The sequence below is a fragment of the Ursus maritimus genome, unplaced genomic scaffold, assembly GCF_017311325.1.
Source record: "Ursus maritimus isolate PB19 unplaced genomic scaffold, ASM1731132v1 scaffold_4, whole genome shotgun sequence".
Taxonomy (NCBI): domain Eukaryota; kingdom Metazoa; phylum Chordata; class Mammalia; order Carnivora; family Ursidae; genus Ursus; species Ursus maritimus.
Window position 1 is genome coordinate 79,335,936 of NW_024426552.1, and position 16,025 is coordinate 79,351,960.

Consider the following 16,025-nt stretch of genomic DNA (forward strand, 5'->3'; position numbering starts at 1 on the left):
CTCAAATCAGAACTAGGTATAATCGGTCTCTGACAGATCTCTTCACCCCTTAGCTTTTAATTCATTTAATAAATGGGTGCCCACTAAGGTGCAAGGCATACTCTGCAAACTTGAAAACAAGACAGTTAAGGCTGCCCTCAGGACTTTCACTCACCTGAAAGGAGGCACACGAGCTTGTAAGATACAACTTCAGAGGGATAAGTGCTATGAAAATGATAAAACGGAGTGATGTGGTAGTAGAAGGGAGAAGAGAACCATGGGTGGTTAGAGAAGACTCTTCCATTTCAGCTATGACATAGAATGGAAAAAAACAGCAGCTAGAAGAAGGTCCAGTGTGGGGGAAAAGCATTCCAGGCAGAGGGCACAGCCAGGTATAAAGGCTCAAGGCAGGAATAAACTCTCTCAATTTGAGGAAGAAGAAGGCCATTGTGACTATAGTGATAGTGGTAGAATGAGGCTGGAGGAGTAGGCTGGGCCCAGACCACATAGGTCCTTTAAGGCCACAGAACAAGTGTGGGCTCCTCCCACTCCATCTTGTACACCGTTGCCAAATTAGCATTTTGAGTAAGTACCTCTTCCACAGGACTCTTCTGCTCAGAAACCTCTCCACATTCCCATCTTTCCAAATATTCGTAGCACAATATTTAACTCTCTCCATAATCAAAGCTACCTACCTCTACAGCTATTTCTTCATTATATCCTGGCTATTTTTTTTTTTTTTTTACTTCAGCAAATCAACCTATTTGCTAGCCCCTGCACATACTTTGTGTGCTTTCATTTCATAGCCTTCTCTTTACTTTTTAAAATTAAATATATGTACATATTAAGAAAGCTCTTAACAGTTCTCTGTCCTATTTTCCATCCCACCCCAGTACATACATATTTTTAAAACCTCATACTAGTTGGGGGCGGGGGGAGGAAAAAAACCCACCTCATACTAGTTATTGATTTATACATTCTGGACATTGCTTATTTATTTCCAAATTTGATTGATGGGTTTATCTTTCTTTCACCTCCTCCTAAGTCTTCTAGCATCCAGTGTTGCTATTAAGCAGTCAGTTTGAGCTCTGTTTTTCCTAAGGCTTTGCACATGACTTGTTTTCACTCTCTCTGGAAGTCTTTAGGAAGTTCTCTTTATCCCTGGGATTCCAAAATTTTTAGAAAAAGATTTTATTTGTGAGAGAGAGAGCACAAGCAGGGGGAGCAACAGGTGGAGAGAGAATCAGGCTCCCTGCTGAGCAAGGAGCAGGATGTGGGATTCTGGACTCTGTCCCTGGACCCTGGGATTACAATCTGAGCAGATGCCTAACTGACTGAGCCACCCAGGCTTCCTGGGGTTCTGAAATTTCATGGTGATACGTCTTGGTGCTAATTTACTGTGCTAGGCACTTGATAAGCCCTTTCCATCTAGAAGTTCAACAATATTTCCTTAAATGATTTAATAACATCACTACCATTTTTCCTGTTCTTTTTACAACTCCTGTAAGATGTTGGCCCTTCTAGATTGATTTTTTTTCTCCTTTATCATCCATTCCCTTTTATTTTTAAATAACTGCACCTTTTTTTGCAAGATTTTCTTGACATTTCCAACCTTTCCCTTATCCAATTGGATAGGTAAAATATTTACAATTCAAAATTCAACTACATAAGGATGGATATGGTCTCCATCCTATTCAGGTCTCTAGTCCTCCAATTCTCAGTAGGAAATCATTTACTTATTTTTAATTTCTAAAAACCTTGTTATCCAATTCTCCCTTTTCACAGTACTTTTTTCATAGACACAGTATCTTCCCTTTTTGAGTTTTAAGAATAATTATAGCTTCCCCCTGCCCTGAGGTTTGCAAAAACTCCCTACTTTCTCATTGTTTCCTTGATTTCAGTTTTGGTTGGTCTCCACCTTCTGCACTGGAAGTTTCCTCAAACGTTTGCGGGCCATTGGTGGTCTATTCACATTTAAGAGCAATATACTAAAAAAACTGATTGGAAGCTCTGTCCAGGTACAGGGTTTTTTTTTTTTTTTTAATTTTAATTTTAAAAAATAATCTCTATACCCAAAATGGGGCTTGAATCCACAACCCCAAGATCAAGAGTCACACATTCCACCGAGCCAGCCCCCACGTACAGGGCTTATTAACTAACAGGTTTCACTGTAGGGTGATCAAGTGGGGGTGAAGATGGCTTTTTGTTTTGAGGAAACAAAAAAGGTAAGTATTTAAAGTCTCCCCCCCATCCCCGTTTTTCAGTTTGTTTTTGCCTGGTGCGTGCTGATATTCAGAGCCCTCATACACTTTCACTTAATCCCTCATTTCCAATCTAGCCCCTCACCCCCATCCCCATGTCTGCTCTTGAGTCCAGAGGCTCGAATACCTCTTCCCTAAGGTTCTGAAATTTCATGGGGATATTTCATTCATTCTACTGGGCACTCATGAGCTCTGTCAGTCTGAAAACTCAAGACCTTCAGATTTAGGAAAACTTCATAATACTTGATAACTTCCTCCCCACCATTTCTCCAGAGACTAATCTCCCACTTCTTGCAGGAGAGTAGGGGTAATCACCTGGCTAAAGCAGAGGAGATAGAGACCCAGGAGGCCTTTTCTTTTATAGATCTTTGATTCCTCTCCACCCCACCCTGTTAGTAACCGATCCTTATCTCCTCTGGGGGGGCCTTTTCTGGGTTTAAAAGGGTACATTGGGTTTGCTTGTTAATAACCACCTCAGCAGATAGAACCCATCTCATTCTGCTAAGTCAACTTTCGCTCTTTCATTTATTTTTCTTTTTCAAAATGTCAATGTCTCTCATTCATTGTGATCACCTCCGGTTTTCTTTATTGAATTATGGGCCCTTTTTGAAGAATTCCTTTAGCATTTAAATGGGGTTTTGGAAAAAGTAAAAAAACCCACGTGTTTAATGTATCATATTTAAATGGAAACCCTTTGCTTTGCTTTTAAAGTCCCCTTCTACTCCTTTCGATTTTTAGGCCACTCAGGTGTCACAATCCTGTAAGCCTTCCCTAATTACTCCACTGGAAGGAATCTCTTCTTTCTGAAAAGTTCTATAGGCCACCTCTGATCCCCGCCACCCATTAGGTACAAATCAGAGGTGCCCTATAAGTTTTTTGTATTTAACGGCTCCTAGTAGTCCATGCCATAACCTTCATATGCCCTCTAGACACTAGGTCCTGTATTTGAAAAGCAAAAACTGAGATTTACTAAATAAGAAAAGTAAAATAAGCTGTTTTTTCCTCTTTAGAAATACCCAGTAATGCCCCTCACACCCGAGCACAATTCAGTATCACTGCCCTTAGCTTACTCCTTTCTATCCAAATAAAATGAACATTGGCAACCATTTTATCTGTGATGTTCAGGAGGGCCAATTGTTACCAGTAAAATTTGCCACAGTTTAAATGTCAATAGGGTAAGGGTTTTAGGACGACAACAGAGCTAAAAAAGATGAGACAGACGGCATGTCTCATAGTTGAGATTAAAGGAGACTATATAGCAAAATGGCAAACTCAAACATGGCTCTATCAATGACCAGTTATGGGACATCTCTGAACACTAGGCTCCTCGTCTGAAAATCCGGATATGACCTACATCATTTACTGTGAAGTTTAGCTAAACACATGAAAGTATTTAACAAAATGCTTATCATATAATAAACACTCTCTCAATATTAGGGAAAGCCCATTTCATAAGATTTCCTCTGTTCTTAGGATACCCATGGCTGGCTTGGGGTTATATTTGCCTCTGGAGGCAATTTCCCTTCACTGAGACACTGAATATGGTGAAACAGAAAGAATTCTTGATTATGAGATTCAAGTCCTTAGCTTTACTCCTCTTAAGAGTCTTGAGACCTTAAGCAAACTTCCTTATCTTGAAGATGCTGAATATCCCAGCTTCCCTGATAGTAGTACTTGGTCAACTGGATAAAACATGTGAGGGACTGGCAGTTGGTTAGTGGACTTTACATATGCTTGGATCATCACCCTCTGGCAGGAAAGTGTTTGGACTTGGACTCTCTATGGAAATAGGTTCAGGCACACCACTCCAGGACCACAAATTGGTCCACAGAGACTGGAAAAGAATCTAGGCCTCTCACTACCCATGAACCAGGCAATGGTCAATTAGCAAGGCACCACAGTACCACCTAGTGGTTGTTAACACCCCACTTCTCCCTCTCCCCCAGCTGTTAGGGAAAAGCTGCCAGGTTCAACCCTTTGGCCACCTACATCAAGAGCTGATCAGTCAGAGTTGGAGAGAAACCAAATACATCCCCCTCTCTCTTTTTTAATATTAATAGATACAAGCAGCAGAAAGGGCCAGCTGCTCTCTGCTGTTCCCTGAGGGAAAGCCAGAGCACAAAACTGTTTCTCTAGGCTTCCTCTAACTGCAGGGCCTGCCTTGCTCCTCCTTAGGCAGAGCTTCGTTGCAGCCCAACTTCCCTTTTCCCAACTCCGTGGTCAGGATGGGAGGCACATGGTTGCTGGCGGTGGGAAGAATACTGTAGTTCCAGCCTCTGCTCCTTTAAGTCTCAGCTTGGATGGTGGTCACTCATCCTTCTGCAACTAGCGTCTCATTTGCTCTGGCCCAGAAGCCAGGAGGGCTATCAACCACACCCACAGAAGCAGGCAGTACAACTTCAGTCATCTTCAGATGACTCCTCTTCTGCCTCTTTTAGCCACTGGATGAACCTCAGCAGCTGTAAGGAAGCAGAGTGGAGAGCTACTGAGGGAGGGGCATATAAACAGCTTTAACAGCCACAGAGTCTCAGGGACCAACCCCCTGGAGTCTCTGGCCAAGAGCCAGGGGACCAAACAACCACCGTGGTGACAAGAGGGAGGCCTGTCTCACCTGTTGGTTCTTGCGCAATTGCCGGCCCTTGTCAGTCATATCCTTTTGGCTGAACCAGCTCAGGATCGTTTCCTCAGCCAGGATCTCCAGCTGGTACAAAGCCATGAGTACCTGCAGAAAGCCAGCAGAAGAGATCTCAGGGATCTTGCAGAATCCAGCAAGATATAACAGACAACAGAGGAAGAGGAGGCAAGATCTTAACACCTCTCTCTATCAGATTGTCGGCTTCCTTTAAAACATCAAGCAGTTGCTTTTAAAACAGGCAAAAAATGAGTTTTTCACTCTGCTACTGGGACAGGTATAACTTCTGGAACTATTGCTGGGTCCCCAGGATAATCCCCAAATGGCTGCCTTACCAGCCTGGCTCCCAGCTGTACTATCCCAGCAATCAGCACAATAGGGGTGGATGGTGCTATTAATCAAATCTCATACTGGATTCATGTCAGCCTGTTTTGTGTCTCCATGGAGGTAGCCAAGGTCTGTTTCAAAGCAAATCCAGAACTCTGGGGCTTAAGGTGGTATTCACCTTGGCCATGGAAGTACTAAGAGTTTCATGTTCCAGGAAGAAGTCCTCAATGGCTGCCAATGCTTCCAAATGATCAGCTGCACGCTTTATGTAGTTCCTAAAAACAGGGCTCCAGGACTTGAGCAGCTACGGAAGAAAGGAGAAGAGAGACGCAATATATTCCTGAGCATGCACCTATATCCCGATAGCAAACAATATTGAAAACGTGGGACTTTCAGGATATGAGCAAACAAGAGGGAAATGATATAGGCCTGAGGAATCATGTCAGAGGGACTTGGGAGTTGCTGGCAGTCAGCGTTGGCGAGAAAGAAGAGATTTCCCAGGGAAAGTGAAAGGAGGTCGGGTGCTACAGGCTGCCTCAAAATACCTATTACCAGCCTAAAGGTTGATCTCTTTCTGGGTCAAATTATTTCAGTCGGAGAATGTAAAAGTCCAGATCTATTCTGGGCGTACCTTTAGGGTCTAGCATGGTCTGAACCCTGGAGTCTCAAAGAGCGCTCAGTATTGAACCTAACTTGACTCCTCTGGACCAGCCACGCCTGCTCTAGTACCCAATCTGCATCCAAAGGCAAGGAGAAAGGAACCACAAGTAACACATATCCACAATAAGACCTTCTACTCCCTATATCCTTTAAAGTGAAACATGGCAAGGACGTGGATCTGCCTCCACCCAATCCCTTGTACCCAGCCCCGATTTTTGCTCACAGGAAGCAGCAGGGCACAGTAACGGTTTGGGTCCAGCAGGGAATCCGTTTGTTGCAGGGGGAACTCCAGGACCACGTGGCTCAGTACCTGCATCACTTCCTTTAGGCTTATGTTGTAGGCATACCTGTGGGGAGACAGGGCTGACACAAGGGCCTTCACTGGCCTTTTAGCCTGCGGTAGGATTATGACTTTGGCAGGACACTGGGTGAGAAGTCGGCTGGAACAACATGCAAGGGGAGGGCTTTGGCAGGGGGAAGTCTGTGCTGAGGCCAGAACCTAATGCTCTCCTTGCTCCTAATGCTACTGGCCTTGCCCATCTGGGATGCTGAGGGAATCGGTTCCTATTTGGGAAAGAAACAGGAGAGAACGTCTACCTGCTGGGATTACCCAGAGAAGAGGAGAAGAGGGAGGGCTGCTCTTACTTGAGAGAGTTGATCTCTAGGACTAGATTGTCACAAGAAATGTTCTCTTCCTTGCCCCGCTGTAGTGTTCCCAGGACTTCATTCTGGAACACTGCAATCAAAGCACAAATAAGTTCATGAACCAATAACACTCCAGAATGCTTTAAGTTCTCCAGTCCTGACTTTATACCAAACCCTTCTGGGAGAAACACAAGTCTTTGACTAGTTGATCTAGACAAAGAGTAAACTGGAGGTTTTCTTCTCTTGTCCCAGGACACTGCTGGATTTCCCTGGGAAATCTCCTGGCCAATTACCTTTGATGTCATCCATCTGTGGGGAGCCTGCTCGGCTGTCTAGCTCCTCAGAATCCATACTCTGCTCACTTTCAGTTTCACTCTCTTCTTCCACGTTGATTGTGAGTCCTGAGAACCCATAAGGGTGAGAAAAAAGAAAAGTAAGGCAAGAGCTGTTGACAGAGAGGAATTTATCTGAGCTGTCTGAATGAAGAATGTAACGAACAAGTCAGATTCTGAAGCATTCACTTGTCATCAAAATATTCTGACTTGGGGGTTGGTGGTGGTGACAGGAATAAGGCCTAGCTCACCCCACAGATTCTGTCGTAGTTCCTCTTCCTCCTCCACGTTTATGTCTGCAGCTTTCCAGAGGTAGCCCTGGCCAGAAATTCCGACTTCTGCTGGATTGTAACCTGAAAAAGGCAGTGATCTTTAGTGAACACACAGGAGAAGCACAATCCCTTCAGGCGGAAACACTGGTTTTCCCGTGGGGCAGAGAGACACACAGATGCCCCACACCTGATTAACCTCACACCTTTCTGCTTCACTTTCTCCTTTTCTTGGTTAGCCCCAGAATCGTCACTGAATTGGCCATCATCCTCATCCTCCTCTGCATCTGGTGGGTGCAAAGAGATCACCGAGCCCTCAGGCAGCGTGATGTCTGGGCCCACTACCACCTAGCGGACACAAAAAGAGTGGGTGGCACAGCTTCATTAGTGTGTTGGGGAATGGTAGATCCTGACAATGGGAGTGATTTTTACTAAGCTAACTAGAAGACACATGAATCCACTGGATTTGGACTCTCAGTTCAGGGCTGGATCATGGGTGGACATAAAGACCCTCTGGCTCAGCATGACCACTACTCAGTTTGGGGTCTTTGTGCAATACTGAGCAGGTCTCACCTGGGAAGTGAGGACACAGCGTGGCTTCAGTGTAACTTGTTCCTTGACTTTAGCATTGTCACAGAGCAGAGACTGATGGATCCGCGCTCCAGCAGCTACTTGGACACCCCGCCACAGGTAGGCCTGGTTCAGCACCACGTTATCACCTGGCTCAGGACAGGAAGTACTCCTGGTCACTCAGGATTCCAGACCAGGGCCATTCCTGGAGGACAGGGCTGACTGATACCAGCACGGCTCCCACCCAGTTCTGATACTCCATCCCCCAATTCACCAGAAACACCCTCTCCCCCTCTACACTCCAGCCTGAGCATAGAACAGTGGTTAGCATGACCATCCTCTACCAGGTTTACAACAATCACAGACTACATACCGGACTTCAGAACCTGAGAACCTTCAAGATATATGGGGATCCCCTTGAACTCAAGAACCTTATTAGAATCATATCCACATATCTAGAAGTAGAACTAAAATTTCCCATCTCTTCTTGTACATTTTAATTTATTTTTTTAAAGAGTTTAAGTAATCTCTATACCCAACGTGGGGCTCAAACTCACAAACCCAACATCAAGAGTTATATGCTCTACCAACTGAGCCAGCCAGGAACCCCTCTTCTCGTACGTTTCAGAATTAGAATCTTATTGTTCTTTTAAAGAGGCAGTTCCATTAGGAGCACCACATTCCTACAACTAAAGTGAGTTACCAAGAGGCCAACCAGGCAGGTATGTTTGAGTAAAAAGAACAATGGTCTTAGAATACTTAGATTCAAGTTCTAGCACCACCTCTCATTAGCTATGACCGTGAGGGAGATAGCCTCTTTGAGCCTGTTTGCTTGGCTAAAAACTGGAGATAAATAATACCTACTTCACAAGGTTTTTGTGAGGATAAATGAAACAATGTATGCAAAAGCCCTTTGTAAACTGCAAGGCACCACACAGATATTATGATTGCATGTTAATTATCCACTTGGTCCTGAATGTGAATAGGGTACTCTGGAATGCGAAGAGTCACCCAATAAGAGGCTCACAGGCCACAAATTAAAGGCCACAAATTTCACATCCTCATTCCCTCCTATATTAAGGTAGCCACTCTAGTTCCTTATTCTCAGGGACTGTCCCTCTGTATCCTTCTCTTACCCGCCTCCACCCTCCCGGGTTCCTGCTCCTCGGGTGATCACCCTGACTTCCCCACCTGTGCTCACCAATGTGGCAGCCAGGGCCAATGACACTGTTGGTGATAAAGCAATTGCTGCCAATGACAGTGCCAGAACCCAGAAGCACGTTTTCCTCCAGGATGCTGCCATGGCCCAGGCTGACTTCAGACCCTCGGTAAATGTTATGTCGGGAATGAGTGCAGCTCTGGGTTGTGTTGTCAGTGAAGTTTGCTTCTGGGGTGAGAGGGTAGACCCATCGGCGGATGACATCAGCGCAGACTGCCGCATACATGTGCAGGTTGGAGACCCGGGCACCATATTCCCTAGTTGTCACATGCATGTGGATCTGGTTTCCTAGGATCTGAATGAGGAGAAGGAAAGGGAGGTACCCCAAGCAAGTAAAAGAGGAAGAACACACCCAGGTACAACTCTTTTTAACCTTAAGTTCCCATCTGCCCCTCAATGTCATAGCCAAATGGACAAAATTTTTCTTTGTGTCTGATTCCCTCTCTGCTGCAGCTCTTTTCCTTCATCCTAAGGCTCAGTAAAACACAAAATGGGACCAAAAGTTATCAGCCTGGGATACTATCATAGCCCTCTTCTAAAGAGGCCCAGGAGCCTTTTCTTACCTCTTCATTCACTAACAGGCCTCGCACAAAGTCATCTCGAGTTTGGTAGTCAAAGTTATCTGTAAAGAGTTGAGCCACCTGTGGGGGGAAGTTGGGTGGGGCCAAGGTGAGTGCTATCCTCTGGAAACAAAAATAAGTCCCTACAGACCTATCAGACCCTATGATAGTTGGACAAAGGCCAGAATCCCAAAAAGGTTCCCAATGGGCTACTGGAATCAGTATGACAGCACCTATTTACTGTGGAACTCAAAGTTCTACTCTTTGGATGTGCATCCCTGGGCCTGAAAAGCTCACCTGAGGAGAGCAGATGCTGATATAACAGTCCAGTAAATCATAGCGAATCTCTACTCCATCTCTGCTGCCCTGGAACAAACTCTGTGGGGAGAAGGTATCAAGATTTTATTATTTTTTTAAGATTCTATTTACTTATTTGAGAGAGAGAGCACAGGGGGAGGGGCAGAGGGAGGAGCAGGCTTCCTGCTGAACAGGGAGCCTGATGGGGGCTCAAGCCCAGGATCCTGAGATCATGACCTGAGCTGAAGGCAGATGCTTAACCGACTGAGCCACCCAGGCACCCAGTATAAGGACTTTCACCTGTCTCCTGCTGAAGCCAATAACTCTCCCACCTCAAGGACCCCAGATACCCACACACCAGAGGAAAAGAAAACCGTCGAAGGCCTTGGGTCTTCTGGAAATGGAGAACCCGGTTTGTGGCACTATCCACAGCCACTACCACATTGTCCTCGTGGCAACGAGTTGGGTGGCTAGGGGAGGATTCTTTGAAGATCATTGTCATCACAGATACGTTTTTTTCTAGCTTCCGCCTCAATCTATAAAGTATAGGAGGGAGAGAGGAGCAAAACAGCAGTCTTAGGGCTCTGCTGGTCACAAACCCTTTGTCCCTACCACCTTCCCATCCTGACCTGTGTTCTTCCAGGGCTCTGGTAATATTGATGTTTGAGACGACGTCCCCATACACCAGAAGGAAGTCAGAGCGCACCAAGGCCTTGGCATCAACATCTCGGAGAACATCCCCCAGTGATCGATATAATTCTGACGTAATTATTCGAACCACATTGAGGGATGTAGGGCGGCACCACTTGGATTTCCTAAAGGAAGGGGATGAGGGGAATGAGCAAATCAAGCATAAAGAGCATGTAGAGTTTCCCTATTTTGCTCACCCATTCAACATTCACACCCCTGCTCTATGGCTTTTCTGGGTTCCTGACAGCCTCCTCTACTTCAAAGAGATTTATGAACTATAATTAATGGTTTCAGCATCCTGTGTCACCAGTCTTGTTTTATGGGTTAGAGAAACATGGTTATTTCTTCTCCATTCCCTGACACCTATCCCCTAACATGGATTTGAATTCAAAATCCTGCTGAGATTTAGAGTATACAAAATATCCTGGGAACACACTTTCCATGCCACTTCTTGCCATCCAAAGTCCAAACCAAATTTAGAAACTGTCTAAAGGACACCATACTAATATCCCAGTCTTTATTACCCTGAACTTCATTAATTCTGATATTCACTCTTTTTCAAGAAGATTTCATCAAACATGTGTTAATTGTTTACTATGTACTTTGTACTAAGGTAGGCACTGGGAATACAAAGATGAGTAAGAGCTCAATATTTAGAAGCTCAGTGGAAAAACAAAGATGTTACTCTTGTAACTTCCATACCAGAGCCATTGAATAAAAGCAAAACCTATGGGACCAAACTTTGTAAGTAAGATTCAGAAAAAATCCAAATGCTGTTCTTTAATCTTTGTTACAACTTTAGCTGCTCACCTCCTGATAAGTGAAGAGAAGGCCCTTAGTTCTTATGATGGAATCCAAATAGATATATTTTTTTCCCTCAGAATTTCCCCTTATTTAGTTACAACCATCCTAAGGAAACTGGAAAAAATAGTGAAACATGGAAAGAAAAGTTGCAGAGTCTTACAGTAAATGTTCCTTGATTTGAGCAGCCTTCCAGCAACAAAAGACAAAGGTTTCCTGTACACCTGTAGCAGTCAGAAATTCCAGAGTGTAGTCTATTAGTGCCACATTGGCCAGGGGCAACAGGACCTGGAGGGTAGAAGATGAAAAGTCTGAAGTCTTCAATCCAGGAAGGGCCTCTGGATACTATTCTTTCCTCCACTTAAGCACATTTTATAATTCCCTACCAGTGTTTCCAAACACCATTGTTTTACTTTATCTTTTCAAGTTAAAAGTAATCGGGCCCCTGCCTTTGATGTTCATGGCATCATCTAAGCACAAGAATCTACAGTGAGAATCTAATAGTAAGCACGGAATCTATTTGCTTAGCACTGGACATAGCTGCTACAGAACAGCTGGCCACCTTGGCAAAGGAAAATACTAAAAATCAATCATATCTCCAGAAACTTAAGCAATGAAAAGGGCATTTTCCCCTTAAAATTTCCTTCCTTGATCCCTTTCTAATGGGAGTCAGAGGCTAGCCAACCCCATCACTTGTCCCAAATGAACAGCCATTAGGTTTTTTGGGAGGAGTGGGGGAGTTAGGATTTTTCCTGAACTGAATGCAGCTCCCTGTCTTTGACTGAACTGGGGACTGTTGAACGACCCAGCAATCCCTAAAATTAACTCGGTTCAATTCCCCAGCATCTAGACAATACGGGTTGGCTGTAGCCAACCAGCTACTAAACCTGTTCTGTCCTCCTTTTGACAGATGGCACCGGCTGTCATTAAAACCTAGAAAGAAAGAAAAAAAGCACACCCTCCGAGATTCAAGACCTCTGTTACTATGGGATTAGACTGTTACCAGTCTCCTTTTTTTCCTAGGCATATGACTTCCCTTTTGCAGGCAAAAGGAAGTATCGTTCCCATACACCCAGGGATCTTTTACCACTGCACAATTACAGGCATCACAGCTTCCGTTTGAGGCATTGAATCCCCGTGTAAAGCTTTGCTTCTACATTTAGCCCTCTGCATGCCTTCCAACCTCAGGTGGCCAGGACTACGAGTGCCTATCTACCAGAGCACTCCTCACTAGGCAGCCGAAAGGATAACCTGCTCTAGCCCGGCCACCTTCGGGCCCTCTGGCTGCTCTCGCGTGCGACGCTCACCCGAGGTTGGTCCTTGGAGATGGGGAAGAAGCGGCGATTGAAGCTATCTGCTACCAGAACTGCTTGCAGCGGCGGCGGCGGTTCCTCCTCCGTCCCTTTGGCTCCCCCGCCGCCGCTGCCGCCGCCTCCCGGCCCAGGGCCGCTGCGCTTGTTGGCCCGATTAGCCACCGCACCAGGGGCAGTCGCCGCCATCTTCTTCCCTCACGGCCACCACTTCCGCACGGAAACTGACACCGCTCGCAGTAGGGGACAAAAAGGGCCCAGCGCTCGAAACGCGTTGGACTAAAGAGGGGAGGGAGGGAGGAGACGAGGAGAGAGCAGTGCGCAGGCGTGTACCCTAGGCGCCGGCCCTGGCTGAGGTGTGAGCTGGGAGGAGCAAGCTGTGCGCCGCAGGCTGGCTCCGCGGTTTGAGGCGCGGGTGGGGTGGAGTCCTATGGACCACAGACTCGATTTGCAGGTATAGTAGGCCTTCATTTGTACGCGAACAAGCTGAGATTCTTGAGGGGTGGCAGGACTTGGGGTCTCTGCGAAGGGGCCAGATCCATTCAGAATATGTAATCTTCCTTGCCCGGAGCATGTTAACAATTGTAGTCCTCCATCTACATTCTAGTCACTTAAATGTGACCCGGCACCTTGGGGAGCTCAGAATCCAGTCAGACATCCCCTTCCCTCAGGAGACTCACAGTCTGCCTAAATACAGAACGTGGTAGAGTAGGGAGAGTAGTAATTCTGGTGGCCAGGTTTGACGATACAAGCATTAAGTCATTTAATTCTTCACACGTTTCTGCCAGAACATCTTATTCATTCGTTCGTTTCTTGAACTCTCAGAGGGGTAAACTTCCCCCTGCTACCAAGTGGAAGAACTGGTATTGGAACCCGATCTGTCCCACTTCACAGTTCCACAGTCTTTCTGCCAAGTTATGTAGGGATAAAAATTATTTAATGAGTTCTTCATTTCTTCGTTCATTCGGCCTATCAGCATTTATTGAAACCCTGCTCTGTCTTAGAGTGGAGTTGAGGTGCATCCAAGAACACCATAAAGTTGAGTGAGACTGGAGTTAAGCCTTGGAGGCGGAAGCAGCTGCGAGCACAGAGGCGCAAAGCCCTAGGCTCGGGAGATGCTGGAGGATTGGGGCAAAAGGCGGTGGTTGCAGGGAGAAAACCAGGCCTGCTGAGGAGCCAGACCGTGGGTTCCCGGTAGAAGCGAGGCAACGCAGCTCGGGCGTCCTTTGTAGGTCAGGAGCTTTCCAGCAAGGCACCGGCGCCCTTTCTGCCCAGAACGGTCCGAATTCCATCGCTTACCGTGCAAAGTTTCTGCAAACGTTGCGTGTTGGGATGTGAGGTTCAGAAAGCTTAGATTTGTTGTTTCCACGTAGGACCAGGGAGATCTTTCATTTCTTCCCCATACTAGTGAATGAGAGAGTGCTGGGCAAAAACCATTTCTTAAGGATTTTAGAAAATTTAGCCTGGAGAAGGAGAGGCAGAAGGCAACTCAGTAAAAGTTTTTGATTAAATTTATGTACATAGAAGAGAATGGTGTTCTACTGTCCTACAAATCCATAGGCAGAAAGAGAGAGAGAGAGAGAGAGAGAAAAAAAGGATGACCAAATTGGACTAGTGATTTGTGGGTGCATGCACACACGGAGGTGGGGTGATGCTGGTAGTGGTGGTGGTGAAGCATATGGAAAGTAGGTCCAATTTTAGACATTTTTAAATGACTCTTGTGATCCAGGAAAGTGGTGAGTGATAAATCCAGGCCTTCTAATTCTGTAGACAGGTAACTGGATAGATGAGGTTTTTAATGGATGGGTCCCAGAGAGAATATTTGCTTCAAAACCTAATCAACTCAACAACAACAACAACAACAACAACAACAATCCAAACAAAAATGTGTCAAGTTCTTGAATAAACATTTTTCAAAAAAAGATATACAAATGGCCAATAAAGTACATGAAAAAATGCTCAACATCACTAAACATTAGGGAATTACAAATCAAAAGTGCAATGAGATGTCACCTCACATCCATTGGGATGGCCACTATCAAAAAACCAAACCAAAACAAAACAGAAAATAACAAGTGTTAGTGAGGATGTGGGGAAATTGGAATCCTTGTACACCGTTGGTGAGAATGTAAAACAGTATAGCCGCTGTGGAAAACAGGACAGTGGTTCTTCAAAAGATTGAATATAGAATTACAATATGATTCAGCAATTCTACTTCTGGATATATAACGCAAAAAACTGCAAATGGGGACTCAGATATTTATACACCCATGTTCATGGCATCATTATTCACAATAGCTAAAACATGGAAAGCAAACCAAATGTCCATTGACAAACAAGTGGATAAACAAAATATGAGATATACATATGACAGAATATTATTCAGCCTTAAAAAGGAAGGAAATTCTGACATAAGCTATAGCATGGATGAACCTTGAGGACATTATGCTAAATGACATAAGCCAGTCACAAAAAGACAAATACTGTATGATTCCATTTATATGAGGTATGTAGAAGAGCGATTAGAGATAGAATTGTGGTTGCTAGGGGCTGGCTGGGACAAGGAAATGGGGAGTTATTGTTTTTAAAAAATTTTCTTTCCTTTTCCAAAGATCTTGTTTTTTTGTTTGAAAGAGAGTGTGTTGATAAACGTTCAGATTTTTTTTTTTAATTTTTTGGTGCAGTTTTGCTCTTACAGGTGATGCTGCAACAAGCATCCTCCTATTGATATCTTTATAAATTTGCATTCATTTCTTAGAATACCTTCTTAAAGAAGAGTGGTTCAAATTGGATATAATTCCCATGGCAAATGATATGCTGTTGAACTCACTGGGAAGCCTGCTGAGGCTTAATTGTTTAATTGTTACATAATTGCTATCCATGGAAAATGTATCTTTTTGTCCTTACAACAGCTATGTATGGGAGTACTTTCCCTACAGCCTCACCAACAGAGTATGTTGTCAACAATTCGGAGTTTCTGCCAATCCATAGAGGGAAAAGAAGTGTCGTTTTAATTTTCATTTCTCTTATTTTGAGAAATGTTGAACATCGTTTCACATGTTAAAAGACCATTTGTATTTCTTTGGTCAACTATCAGTTCTGGTTCTTTTTGTAAATTAAATGTATCAGCAATACGGTTTCAAAATGGGTCTTGAATATCAGTTTCGAATGTAAATTTCTCTGTGAAAATCAGGGCTTTCCATCTGTTTTATTCACTACTGTATCCCAGGTGTCTAGAGGAATACTTGGCACATGGCACATGCTCAAGAAATATTTGCTGAATGACTAGCTGGTTGTTGCTAGTCAGTAAGTGAGAGTCTGATGAGACAACTTTAAGCAAATGCATAAAAGTAATTTCAGGCTCTCCCAAGCTGAGGCTCATGGGTTTTTTTGTTTTGTTTTTTTAACTGTGGTAAAATACACAGAACATAAAATTTCCCATCTTAACCATTTTTAAGCGCACAGTTCAGTAG

At 44.5% G+C, this 16,025-nt stretch overlaps 1 protein-coding gene across 1 annotated transcript; it reads right to left on the minus strand.

The window, feature by feature from the left end:
• Positions 1-4,271: 4,271 nt before the first annotated feature.
• EIF2B5 (eukaryotic translation initiation factor 2B subunit epsilon) lies at positions 4,272-12,773 on the minus strand. The gene is made up of 16 exons (XM_008705255.2): positions 12,550-12,773; positions 11,406-11,530; positions 10,381-10,566; positions 10,110-10,287; positions 9,752-9,832; positions 9,458-9,535; positions 8,877-9,189; positions 7,679-7,824; positions 7,312-7,453; positions 7,088-7,189; positions 6,798-6,905; positions 6,505-6,595; positions 6,083-6,206; positions 5,378-5,503; positions 4,852-4,962; positions 4,272-4,699 (listed from the first exon to the last, which is right to left on the minus strand). The coding sequence occupies exons 1-16, from the start codon at positions 12,739-12,741 to the stop codon at positions 4,640-4,642; spliced, it is 2,163 nt and encodes a 720-aa protein (XP_008703477.2). The 5' UTR covers positions 12,742-12,773; the 3' UTR covers positions 4,272-4,639.
• Between the last annotated feature and the right edge of the window lie 3,252 nt (positions 12,774-16,025).